This window comes from Pseudopipra pipra, chromosome 3 (assembly GCF_036250125.1).
Source record: "Pseudopipra pipra isolate bDixPip1 chromosome 3, bDixPip1.hap1, whole genome shotgun sequence".
In the NCBI taxonomy this organism is placed as follows: Eukaryota; Metazoa; Chordata; class Aves; order Passeriformes; family Pipridae; genus Pseudopipra; species Pseudopipra pipra.
The window spans coordinates 91,551,061-91,563,918 of NC_087551.1; the positions used below are offsets into that span (position 1 = coordinate 91,551,061).

The 12,858-nt window shown below is 38.2% G+C and overlaps 1 protein-coding gene across 33 annotated transcripts in view; it reads left to right on the forward strand.

Annotated features, from left to right (window-relative positions):
* Positions 1-8,798, forward strand: part of DST (dystonin) — a 311,288-nt gene extending 302,490 nt beyond the window's left edge. For 16 of the 33 annotated variants that reach the window (XM_064650251.1, XM_064650252.1, XM_064650258.1 and 13 more), the window contains 5 exons: positions 2,104-2,172; positions 2,945-3,144; positions 3,608-3,718; positions 6,274-6,397; positions 7,746-8,798. In XM_064650251.1, coding sequence (XP_064506321.1) covers positions 2,104-2,172; positions 2,945-3,144; positions 3,608-3,718; positions 6,274-6,397; positions 7,746-8,011 — 770 coding nt within the window. In that variant the 3' untranslated portion in view covers positions 8,012-8,798. The remainder of the gene's footprint in view (positions 1-2,103; positions 2,173-2,944; positions 3,145-3,607; positions 3,719-6,273; positions 6,398-7,745) is intronic. The other 17 variants (XM_064650253.1, XM_064650254.1, XM_064650284.1 and 14 more) reach the window with 3 other exon arrangements.
* The last annotated feature ends 4,060 nt before the right edge of the window (positions 8,799-12,858 follow it).

Here is a 12,858-nt window from a genome sequence, read left to right on the forward strand (position 1 = left end):
TCTGCACAGTTCCTTCAGTGTTAAAGTGGTCTAATTAAGAATTGAACTTAGCCCAGATAGAGTTTATGCCATGTAAGCTGCTTGTATGACTTGGCAGAAGTAGGACACAGAAATTTACAGTAAAACCTTCTTAACAAGAGAGAAGTTTTAAGGCAATAAATCAAAATAAGGCAATTTAATTGATGAGTAACACCACCACCACCACCACCACCATAAGAAACTTCTCTGGTCAGTAGCTGCGCCTAGTCTTTCAGTCTCTACCTTTGTAACCCTTTCTTTTCATTGGCATCCTCCCCAGAACCACTTTGCAGAGCCCTGAGCCTTATACAAAGCAAGTGGAAATTGTTCTGGTCTGGAGGATCCTGTGCTCCAGAGAAGCAGGGAGCACTCTTATCACTGTGCACTCCAGAACATTGTATCAGGTGCATTATATTCTCAGTACACAGCAGTGGAAAGCTCACTTCTGTAGTGGGAAAGTAGGCTGTCTGGAACTGTTCTTGGAGGAACAGCTGGAGACAGGAGAGAATCCATTTGTGAAGGAAGTGGAAGAGTCAAATAGCAGCCAGAGTAGTAAAATTGCAGAAAGTAATGTTCACTATTTTCAGAGTGACCTGATGTTCTGTAGCTAGGTAATACCGTCCTGTTAACTTGCAGTATTAAATTTACTTCATTTTTACTTCTTAGGAGTTCTGTAGAATGTAGTAATAATCAATATTGTAATAGTGTGAGAACAGCACAGAAGGGTTCAGGAATGGCAAATGAGCTAGTGAAGACAGTGACCCAGCTGTTCTGTAGACCTTTCTCCAGTGTCAGCCATCTCATATAGCTTCTACTTTGGAAGGTTTGTGTTACAGACCTCGAGAGTGAGGAGAGCTTGTATTTGCAGCAGTTGTCATGCTAGGTCAAGGGTGTTAAATCCAAAAAGAAGCCACCATAAACCCCCTATTAAATGCAAAATGAACAGAACCCTTGTAAGGACTGGCAGTGTACCACTAAAAACCTTTGTCTACAGGCTTGAAAGGTACCCACAAAACTTCTTATCATATTGAAACCCATACCATCATAGTATCATGAAAGCACTGTCCTAACTTTACAATGACATATCTGACTTTTTTAGCAGGGTTAAAAATAGTCCTTTTGCTTTCCAGTTTATTGCATATATTGTTTACTAAATGTAAGAATAATATTACATTTATTGGTGTTACCACAAGTCTACCTGAAATTTAGCATCTGATTTTGCACTATGGAAAAGTCATTTATGCCTGCAGAGCCATCCTTACTTTATAGCTTTCTATTCCTATTCCTCAAAAGTACAGGGTAGTAAAAAATGAAGTGTACCTCAAAATATCTGACTTCATTGAAGGGTTAACTTGGTTAGTTCTGTTGTATCCCAAACATTTTTCTCAGGCCTATTGACGGGGTAGACTGTTGCAATTTGTTCTTGGCTTGACGCTGAGAGATATAATACTTAATAACTGTCTAATTAATTTATTGGAATTCCTTATTACTATCCTTAGTATTGTCTATAGTACTTTGTTCCTTTTTCTTGGAGATAAGTGAGCAGAGCAGTGGGTCTAAAGAAACACCAAGCTCTATAAAATCATCCAGATGGTGGATGTTGTACATAGGTACCTAATCCTAGTCTGGTTGAAGTCAGTGATGCAGATTAGTCATGAATGCCAGTGGTGCAGGTTCAGACTTTTCCTTGACCTCTTCACCTAGCAAATCTTAATTTCCACCAAGTGCTCCTCATGTATTCAGATAAATCACATTTTAAAGAACTGTTGTCATAAGCAGCTTTAAAAGTATTGCACCTATTTATATAAAATCACTTTAGCTTATATTACTTCTTTATGTCAGCAGATAAATACTGTTGTTACACAAGTATATTTGGGACTGTAGCTGTTTGTCAAAGCACTATTTCCTTTTGGCATAGGAAACCTTTGAGAGCTCGCCTCAGAGCACTTAGAGACAGCTTTTGCTCAAGTCCTGTCTTTTGGCCTGGTGCTCCAAGTCTCTTGCATATGCAGCTGCTGTACTTGATTTCTTCTCCTGCTAACGATTTTCTTTAATGTGACCCATGTCCTGTGTCATTTTTTCTAGTTCATCATCACGGGAGTAAAATGTTACGTTCGGAATCAAACTCTTCAATTACCACTCAGCCTACTATAGGTTGGCAAATCCCTCTCTTTGTCTCCTTCTCCTCTTCTTCTCTCTCTTCATTTCCTTCCCATTTTTTTAAGATAGAAATATATATATATATACTTTTAACAGTGTGCTTCACCCATCATATTTAGCTTAACATGTTCCTACGTGGGCTGGTGCTTTGCAAGCTAATTTTTTGACACGCTTGAAGAGTGTTTCAAAAACAATTGTCATTCACATTGAACAGTTAAACGCTAACATGTCTTGCATCTATTCATGCGGAACATCCTCTCATATGTGTGTTTGTATGTGTGTGTGAGTGCTTAGCCACCAATTACCTCATCATAGTTTGGTTTTTATGTTCACCATTGCATGTTGCCAAACTACATAACTTCATAGTTTTGAATAAATATATTTGCTGCTTTCCTGTAAGTTGTACTTAGCTATTTCTCCTGGAACATCCAAGCAAGTATTATTTATTATAAATAGCTGTAGAGATAGCAAAACTTCTCATCAGGTTGTGTCTATGTATTAATAGTTGGTTGATTAACAAAGATTTAGCACGTTGAGCATTCCATTATCACGCTGACTTCCTTTGACAGTGGTTCATTCCTGCTGGCATAAAGTGTTAGAATAAGCGAGTTCTGCACATAACTCTTCTGTGTCCAAAATAAATGCATTACACAATAATGCATTTTATTTATTGGTAAAATGTGTTGGAGTTGGCATGGCAAAAATGACCATAAACAGGCTTGTGACAATTTTCATATCTGATTAAATGGAACACCTTTCTCTGCAGCTAAAGGAAGGACAAATGTGGAGCTGCGTGAAAAATTCATTTTGGCAGATGGTGCCAGTCAGAGCATGGCAGCTTTCCGACCAAGGGGCCGTAGATCACGACCCTCTTCGAGAGGTGCTTCTCCCAACAGATCTACTTCTCTGTCAAGTCAAGCTGGCCAGGCAGCTGCCACACAGGGAGTTGCTACAAGTACACCGAAGGTAAGGAGAAGCGTACAGAACTGCACTAGTTAACAAATGGGGTATAGATTGAATTTTTGGTTTTTTTCCTTGCTCAAGTAATATTGTTGCTTTCCCTAGCTCATAGGGAAGAAGTATCTCCATTTTATTTCATAGTCTGGGGAGGATCTGAGAAGTCTTTTCAATGTGTTTCCTCTACTCTTTGCTTGCAATATGGGAATAGAAGAAGTCTACATTTAAGGTGTCACATGAGCTAACTGGCAGTTTGGGAATTGCTCTGAAAGAGCAATGAACTTCTCCGTTTTGTTTAAAACATAAGCTCTGCCATCTCTTTGGTTGAGAACATTTGTCATTAACTCCTTCTGCTTAGTTTTTATTTCTACTATGAGATTTGATCTCCCTATGAAAGCCTGGGTATCCTTCTCCATGACATTGTTTTCCATCTACTGTCCTTCATATTTTGATTTACCATTGTTTCATACAGACACCCCATCATTTAATACGCAACTATGGTAAACCATGGTTGACAAACAGCAAAACATCAACTCCTTCTAAGCCATCAGAATCCTCAGACTATCAAGGGTCATCTGCAGAGGTACAGTAAGGACAGAGATTCTAGTCTAATGACCTTCCTTCACTAAAACTGTCCCTTCACTAACAGCTGCTAGAGTTTCAGTGCTTCAGAGCTGCAACGTCCTGTGCATATTAATGCATTTTCTTTATTTTAGACCTTTGTCAAATTATTTCTTCCCTTTTTTTCCCCCAAATCTTTTTTTTAAAGTACTTTAAAAAAAAAAGGCATTTTAATATAATTTACATGTTTCCTTACTAAAATTGTTTACTTTGGGTTCATAAAGTACTGTAATATTCCTGAACTGCAGGAACAAGATTAATAAATCATGATCTCTAGTGCAAAACCACTAATAAAGAAATACCCAATCACTTTGAAGAAGGTGGCAAAAAAGACTGATATATAAATGCTTCCAACAACAGAAAGTTTTGTTTAGGGGGGTAGTGACCAATCGTTGCTCTAATAAGATTGCTATTTGATGACTTAACAGGAAACCAGGATGACTTACGTAGAAATTGCTAGTATAGCAGTTAGGACTGTGCTGGCAATTAGGCTGTGTGACCAAAATTCGAAGGGGCTTGGAGCCAAAGTGTCTCCTCTAATGTCATTACAGTCAGTGAAAAGATTGCAGCTGTATCATTGTGTCATTTGTGGGAGTTACTCTTGCCCTGAGTTAGGTGGAGGGCTCAGTGAGGGGAAACCTTTTGCTACCACCACTCTGTTGTATCTGCTTTTCACAAATCTGCACTTTGATGCCTATGGCTATTCCTGTGACACCTTCTGGTGTGAAGTTTACATAACCTCAGCATGGCTTTGCTCAAAGATGCACAATGAACTTCTCACTCCCTCCTTCCGTGTGTGTTACTTGTGCACTGCAGGTGTGTCTGTGTTTACAGCACTTCAAACACACGGGGCTGTTGCTTAGAATGATTACCAGCACAGAGTTTAGTCAGTTGTCAGTTTCTAATATATTCATGTATTTTCTTTCATCTCTTAGCTGGTAACTGCATTGAAAGATTAATTGATGGTACTTTAAAGAGTTTATAGACATGGGAAGGTGTTGTTTTCATTAGATTACAATGACAGGAAAGCAGTTGGCCTGATTTCAAATGGAGGCACTGTATTTCTTATCTGCTCTTACAACTGCCAGTAGTTTCAGTGAGTTTCTTTTATGTAAACAACCGTGGTTTAAGATTATAAATGGAATGGTCAGGGTGGGGTAAGTTGCAGTGGATTTCTGAGGCATTCTGCAGCGTTTTCTGCCGAAGAGAGCTGTTATTTATTTTATAAGTTTATATTTTTTATGCATTTGGGCTTAGGGCAAAACTAAAGAACAGGCTTATTTTCCTTTTCACACCAGTGATTCTACCCCAATGCCTTGCCCAGAGTGCAGCAGCTCCAGTGGAGGTAATAGAAAGTGTTCCCTTTCTCCTTATCCTCCCAAGCAGTGCCTTTATAACAGAGAGATACCCAAGGTGTGTCTAGCTGAACGTCAAGCATTGTATTTGGCTTTAAAGAAAGTTTAACATTGTGACCACTGCTGAAGCCAGCAGATTGTCTGTTCCCTAGCTTCTCAGTGTTCTTTTGTTCAGCTGCACCAGACATGGTCTGAGCTGGCAGCTGCCAGGAAAGCTCCTGCCAGGCCTCTGCTTGGTTCTTAGCTCAAGGCAGCGCCCAACACACTCCTCTGGATTTTGGTTTTCAGTACCTAATTCTACCTACTGTGGTATGGGGATCAAAGGCACAGAACACACTTCATGGTCTGGTTTTATATTTTGGATATTTACTTAGTATTTTTGTGCTAATTACTGTGAATACTGTAGTTTTTCTCCAATTTGCATACACTTTATTTAGTGTGTTATATGCATTTTGAGATATGAGGATTTAATTCTTGTGGTTTTGAAAGAAATTTTTTGATTTGGGACAGATTGTAAATCAAGACTCATTTTATTTCAGAAAAAAAGAAAGCAGGCAGGGAAAGACTGTAGAGTAGAGAAATTGCAGAAAATATAAGACAGATAATGACAACTGAAACTGTTTTAATTAGTCCTATGCCCTTTTTTTCTGGTTGTGTTTTTTGAGGGGTTGAGTTTTTTGTTTGTTTTGGGTTTTTTTCTTAGCAATAGGTTTTTGAAATTTGGTAGCCTTGTTTCAAATATAAGAATAATTTGAAGGCAAAACAAATGTATTCATCACCTATAACCACAGTCTGAATGGTGGAAAGTCAAGCTATGCAGACATAAAACCTCAAGATGTACCATCAACTAATCTTATGTGCCTGACTAATTATAAGAAGGTAGTTTTTTTCTTTCTTTATATGCATTATGATACAAACAAAATTTTAAACAAACTTTTAAAATAATTTTTTTTGGTCTTTTATATTTGGCTACTTCAAATACAAACTGCTGAAGGAACATTCAAAACTTCACATCACGAAAAATGTCCATAGTGGCTCAAACCAGTATTTCAGATTTACAGTGAATGTTATGATGATCATATTCTAAGCTATGTAGCACCTATGACCAGTCCTGATCTTCAGCTGAAAACAACATTTGTTTATTGTGTTTTGCTTTGCACAGGGAACACCAATTCAAGGAAGTAAGCTTAGGCTGCCAGGATATCTATCAGGGAAGGGTTTCCAATCTGGAGAAGACAGTGGCATCCTGTCAACAGCAGCTACCAGAGTCAGAGCTCAGTTTGCAGGTGAGTGTCTTGACTTTAGAGCTTGATCTAGCACTTGCTTAGTTTTCCACCTGAATACTTAGAGTCATATTAGGGTTTGATGGAGATGTCAGAAGAGTGGGAAGGAGTGAAAGTCCTACTGTCTGCCCATTACTGAGGGTGCACATAGTCAGGGTAATGGTCCTCCGTTCACATGGTTGCACAGCAGCTGTGTTCAGCTCTGGATGTGCAAATTTGTAACTGCAATCTTCTTGACAATGGTATCTCCAATGTATCTGCCTGAGGAACTGGGGAAGAAGCATTTACTTAAAAAGAAAGGGTCCAGTTCTTCGCAGTATTCAAGTTATGCTCAACTGTGATGGAGCAAAGGGTTCACTTAATCATTACTCGTCCATTTCTTTTGAAAGAACTACAGGGAGCAGCGGTAGGTGACCTTATTAATGGAATAGCCCATACAGATTTTTAAATCAGTATATGAAAATAGAAGGCAGTGAGGCTGTGCTCTTCCAGGATCCTCAGAGCAGCTCTGTATAAGGGAGAAGGATGGATGATTAGAACAGAAGATAGCTCTACTGGCTTTTCCTCTCATCTTAGGCTCTGCAAAGCATACTCAGCAGCAGTGGGAAATCCTGATCAAAGAGTACATGTCTTTTAAATGAGCCACCTAATATTTCAGTTCTTCACACATGCAAGGAACCAGATTTGTGAAGATTAAAAATACTTAATAAGTAATTGGAAAATTCTGAAAAACCACATTAATGATTTTCTGTTTAAGATTCTTTGTTGTGGTTTTTTCTTCATGGCGCGTTGTCTGGGCAGGCTTTTACTTTAGCAGGCTTACTGAGGGCTCATTTACTCAGCCCTTTGTTTGGGAGAATGTATACTCTGCCCTTGTTTAGTTGCAGCTTTCAACTGTGTGAGTTTGATTTTTTTTTTTTAAAAAGAGGGGTACACATTTAAAAATTGGGATGTTAATTTGCATTTCCAAGGTGCATATACTGAGAAATCATGATAGAATGAAGAGGCCAGATAGTAATTTTTTTTTTCAATTCATAGCTGAGAAAATGGCAGGGGAAAGAAAGGCTCTGACTGTTGAGTGAAGGTACAATGCATGTCTAGTAAGTCATGAAAACCAGGATAACGCATTTTTAATGAGATGTGCTAGTGACAAATCAACTATGTATCAGTGTTTGATCTTGAATTTCCTTCTGTTTAGTGTGAGATAAAGCATCATTTAACTTGCCTGGCAGAGGTCTAAACTTTAGTTTGTACAATAAGGAATTTTTTGGCTTGCTAAAGACCTAGGAAAGACCTGCACATCTTTTCCAACCTTACCTTTAATATTGATGGTTAGCTTCTCTCTTTCCAGAAACCAGAAGAACTCCAAGCAGACCTGGTAGCCGAGCAGGAAGCAAGGCTGGCAGCAGGTCAAGTAGCCGCCGAGGCAGTGACGCATCTGACTTTGACATTTCAGAAATCCAGTCTGTGTGCTCAGATATGTCAGAGACTGTTCCTGCTACAAGCAGACCGACACCCCGAGCAGGTTCTCGGCCAGGATCAGCCAAGCCTTCTAAAATTCCAACCCCCCAGAGAAGGCCACTGGCCAGCAAATTGGACAAGTCCTTGAAGAGATAATATGATTGGCTCCACAAAAGTCTTTTCGTTTTGCATTAAATATTTAAGTTCATAAGATGTAAAATATTATGTAGAAATTATTGTGAAATATCGCAAGAGGTGGATTTTTAATTCTGCAGATGGCCTTATTTGTGTATTTGTCTTCTTATTTTATGTGTATAATTTTTGTCAGATTTGTTTTTGGTTTTGCCATATCCTGTGAGAAAGAGAAAGAGTTCTAATGTAAACTAACAGTTGTACACAGTAACATGTAGAAAGTACACTAAAAATAATTGCCGAATGTACAGTGTACTGAATGTACAGTAAGTCTCTGCAATCTCAATAAAATAGGCCTATTTCACTATGTCATTAGTTAACAGTAAAGGATACCTCATGATTTTTCTTTAAAAAAGAAAAAGAGAATACTAAAAGCCAAAAGACACAATTACACGTTTTGAGCTAACTAAGCAAACACTAAAGGATGTACATCAAAACTACTAAGTAATACAAACCCACATTCACAGTACCCTTATTTATACAGCATTTCTCAGAGAACTCACAGAGTTAATTAAGCACTCGCCAATAATATGATACTCCAATACCTTGCAGCATTTCTGTGCCATTGCTTTCAATGAGGCCAGACACATTCTGGATATATTCTGTAAGAATATCAATATAAAGTGCATTCATGTAAATGTGAGGTTTTCTTTTGCTTGAGTGGATGGTAGCACTGTATCATTGAACTCATTTTGTATCAAAGCAATTTTGCTTGCAGAAAGCTCCGAAATAAACATGTCCCTTGACTTTATTTCTATTGTATTTCTTATTTCACAGGAAGGTAATTTTCTGTGTTATATTTTAGGGCATATACCATTTCAGATAACCAATAATTACCATAGGAACACAGGCTTTAATGTTATTTCCCATTATCAGCAATCAGATTTTGGTTAGCTACTGTATTTGTTTAATAAAACACTAAATTGCACATATCGAATCACATGAAATTATATGTAGTTATTGTGTGTCAACAATTTTTTTCTCCATATTAAACTTCTGTCATTTATATACCATGTCTGAAAGGCATAAAGAGTAATTCACTTGCTCTATTAGTCAATGAAACATTTTAGCCATTCAAGAATTCTTTGACAGGACTAATAGTTCAATTTCATTGGAAAAAAGATGCAGTTTCAAAATGGGAGTGCTGTAGCATGGCTGGATAGGTGCTGTGGTAAGTAGTGACAGAATCCCTAGAAATTTCAAATGCCCTTTGATAATATGAGAAAACTCTGGTAGAATTTGGCCAACATGCAGACCAAATAGTCTAAACCTGACTGTTCATATATCAGAAAAAGACGTATATTTAGCAGAGCAATTTTAGGGGAGGACTGGTTTATGGTTGATCCTGCAACATGCTGACAATGAAACAGAAGCTCAATTGATCACATGCAGGTATTGGTGATAGCTGCATTTGCTGCTAACGCTTACTGGCAGTATTACTCAGGTGATATTTTCTGAGTTGTCACAAGAGCTTACTGCAGACTCACAAGTTGACTCACATGATCAGTTTATAAGAAACAGATAAACAAAATAATACTTGAAAGATAATTGAATCAATCAAAATCCATTTGTGTCAGGGTTTTCTCCAACACAGAGTTGAACAAGGGTTTGTGGAAAATTATCACTAGCCAGTCCTGCTGCGTCTTGGGAATTGGCACATGTGTTTAGTGATTACTAACATGTCAGTCTCTGCTGTGGTGCTTTATCTTTCCATTTTTCACTTCTGTTGCTGCTATTCATCCAGTGATTGCCTTCCTGGAACACTCAAATAGATCAGGATGACTTCAGTACTTTTTGGAACCCCCAACACCCTTGAATAGTTGTTTACATTTAGAGGTGATCACTGAAGCATCTCTACTTGTAAGCAGGAGAAAGGAAAAGGATAGGATTTAGGCACTTGCATGGAGAGGGGCTGTAGGAAGAGGTGGTGCCCACTGTGACATTCTTGGTGCATTTTATAACCATAAGACTGATGGTGGAGGGCATAGGGATGACAAATCTAACTCCTCTGCCAAGAATATGTACATAGTTCAGTTCCTTGTATCGTAAATGTACAGAGCAGCTCACTCCACACACTGCCACGCTTCAAGTAGTGTTGGCATGTACCTGAAGCACCTTGTATATTGTGGTCTTAGCTTAAATATATTTATAATGCTTCATTAATTATGCAACTGTATGGAATTTTTTTTTGTACTGCTACATTGTAACTTTACAAAAATATTAGAGCTGTGACCAGCCATTGAGAAATCCAATGCCAGCTGAAAGAACCTAAGGATGAGGTAGATTACTGTGGCTTGTTGGTGATTGCAAAACAGGGGAGGATGGAACTGGAAAAGTGGGGAAGTTCATTTATTGTATGGAGAGAATCATCCATTATTGGAAATCCAATTAATAGTAAATTAAATAGGATTAGGAAATCTGTTGAAACCCTAAATCTGTCTCCAGATGTTATATCTTACTTAATTAACTTCTTCCAAAAATTATTTAGCTACTTTAGTTTGACACTGAGAACTCCCAAAACTAAGAGACTTTCCAAAATTCTGTTCCCTGTGTTACAAAGATTATACTAACAAAAGTCTGAAAATAAACACTGGATGCTCTGTACATCTGTGACCCAAGGATGAATTAGCAGAATTTCATGAAAAAGGCATATTGTGCACTTACCAATAAGTGATAGGTAGCTCAGTTTTAGTGAACTAATTTTGTAAAGAAAGAAGTGGTATTCGATTTCCATCTTCCTATATTTAAAAAACCTTTCTTTTTTCGGTACTAGCATAAATGAGAGAGGGAGGATCAGTCCCACAACCACATCCCCACCTTATTCAGCGGCATAAGTTTCCACGTAACCTTGTCATCAGAGATGCATTTTCTCCCTTTTATTACCTTCCTTTTAACAACAGGAGTTGATCATAAATTCACCCAACCTGTTGGATGACCATAAGTAGAAGACAATTTAGTGTGGCCTAGACTCTGTGTATACTCTGTGATTCTCCTGGACAGTGAAGAAGAGGTGATGGGGAGAGAAGCAGGGTTGGAAAGCCTATGGCTATGAGAATGATATTGTTAAGTGAATAATGTATATTTAGCACTTGGAAAAGCTGGCTCAGTTCTAGGCCCCTGTACTTTTTCAGTCATATTCAGCTTTCTGCCTTTCTGTTTTACTGCCTTCGAACTGGGAAAGTGTCCACAAAATTTTCTGAAATCTGCAGATGATTCACTATTAGATTCCTGGCCTAGGCATCCTCAGCTTTGTTTACAGTTTATTGTTAGCCTCTTACTTATGGGTTAATGTAATAGATGACAGTAATCCAGGCTTTGCCTCCAGCACATCTCTTCACAAAAGCATAGGGATGAGGTTATATGCAATCTTAATTTAAAAATTAAAGCATTTCTTAAAAATAAACTCTGATGCAAGCAGCTATGCCATACCATAGTCAGCAGCAGAATTTGAACTTGTAGCTGCTGATGTCTGCCGTAGGACCAACAGGACTGTCAGCACTGAGAGAGGGGCTGTAGCACTAGATATGTTTCTATGTGTAAAGAAGATACAAAATTAACATTTTGTAAATAACCATAGGGATGGAAAATCAGCATTGCCTCATTTGCTGCATCTCAGTACAGCTGCCCTAACTGCTTCCAGGTGTTTCCAGTTCTTAGGTTGTGTGGTATCACCCAAGCTCATCCTAGACCAGAGGCATTTAGCTAGATGTTTGCTCTGACTGTGGGCTATAGAAGGGAGTGATGATGTTTGGAGGTTTATATCCTCGTGTAAGGTGAGTGGAATTTTATAGAACAAAGAAAATGTGCTTCCCTAATAGTTCTTTCTGCTGAATTTGAATAACCTGTTTGCAGACATGGAGGTGGGAGAGATGGTTGGCTTGGTTTCTTGCTTTTTTTTTTCCAGTAGTGTTGGTGGGTTAAATGCAGGTAGGTTACTCATCTCTGTATAAAAAAGAATTTCTATTTCTCAGAAAGAGGAACATTGCAGAAGAAAAGGGAGCTTTTCAGAAATAGTGGATGAGGCAGCAGCTTAAATTCTACATAACTTGCATGAAAATGGTGCTACTGGCTGATAGTATTGAGGTATTTTTAAGTCCTTCTGTTAAGACTTGTTCAGAGTTTGGCTGTTGCAAATTAAGTGGTATCTGACCTGAAGCTAAAGGAGGCTTGGGGGTTATTTTTTCATGGTTAAGTAGTTCTTCTGAACTGAAATTTTTCAAATAGTCTGAATTGCAGCTTGGGGTGCTCCAACTGTGCTTTTGTATTTGAAGGTTGAAGAAAGCATGGTAAAGGTGAATTGTGTAACTTAGCTGGAATTCTGGCTAAGTATGAGAGTGTTAATAGATGTGTTCTTAAAACTTGGATGATTGAGTATGAGTAAGAACCCAAACCCATAAATCAGGCCCTGTCAGCATCTCCAATAATTTTTATTCCTCTGGGAGGAGGAGACTGAGTGGTAATAGTTCTGTTCTGACAGGGAAAGCTGATGTGGAGCTTTTTGTGGGGGTCATGATGATCTTTACAACATTTTGAAAAATATCCAACACCATTAATTTTTTTTCCTCTTTTTGAGGCTTGATTCTATGACTCTTCCAAGTCATAGAATCATAGAATAATTTAAGTTGGAAAAGACCTCTAGGATCTTTCTCTTCTTTACTCAGAATAATGGGGACCTAATGATCTATGGAAGAGTTTTTAGTGTCTGGGATATTTTTAAAGGCACAGAGTTCATATGATAAAGAAATATATCTATATTTAAAAGCCAATGATCAAAGCATAGGACAGGACACAAGTCAGTTCAAACTGAGGAT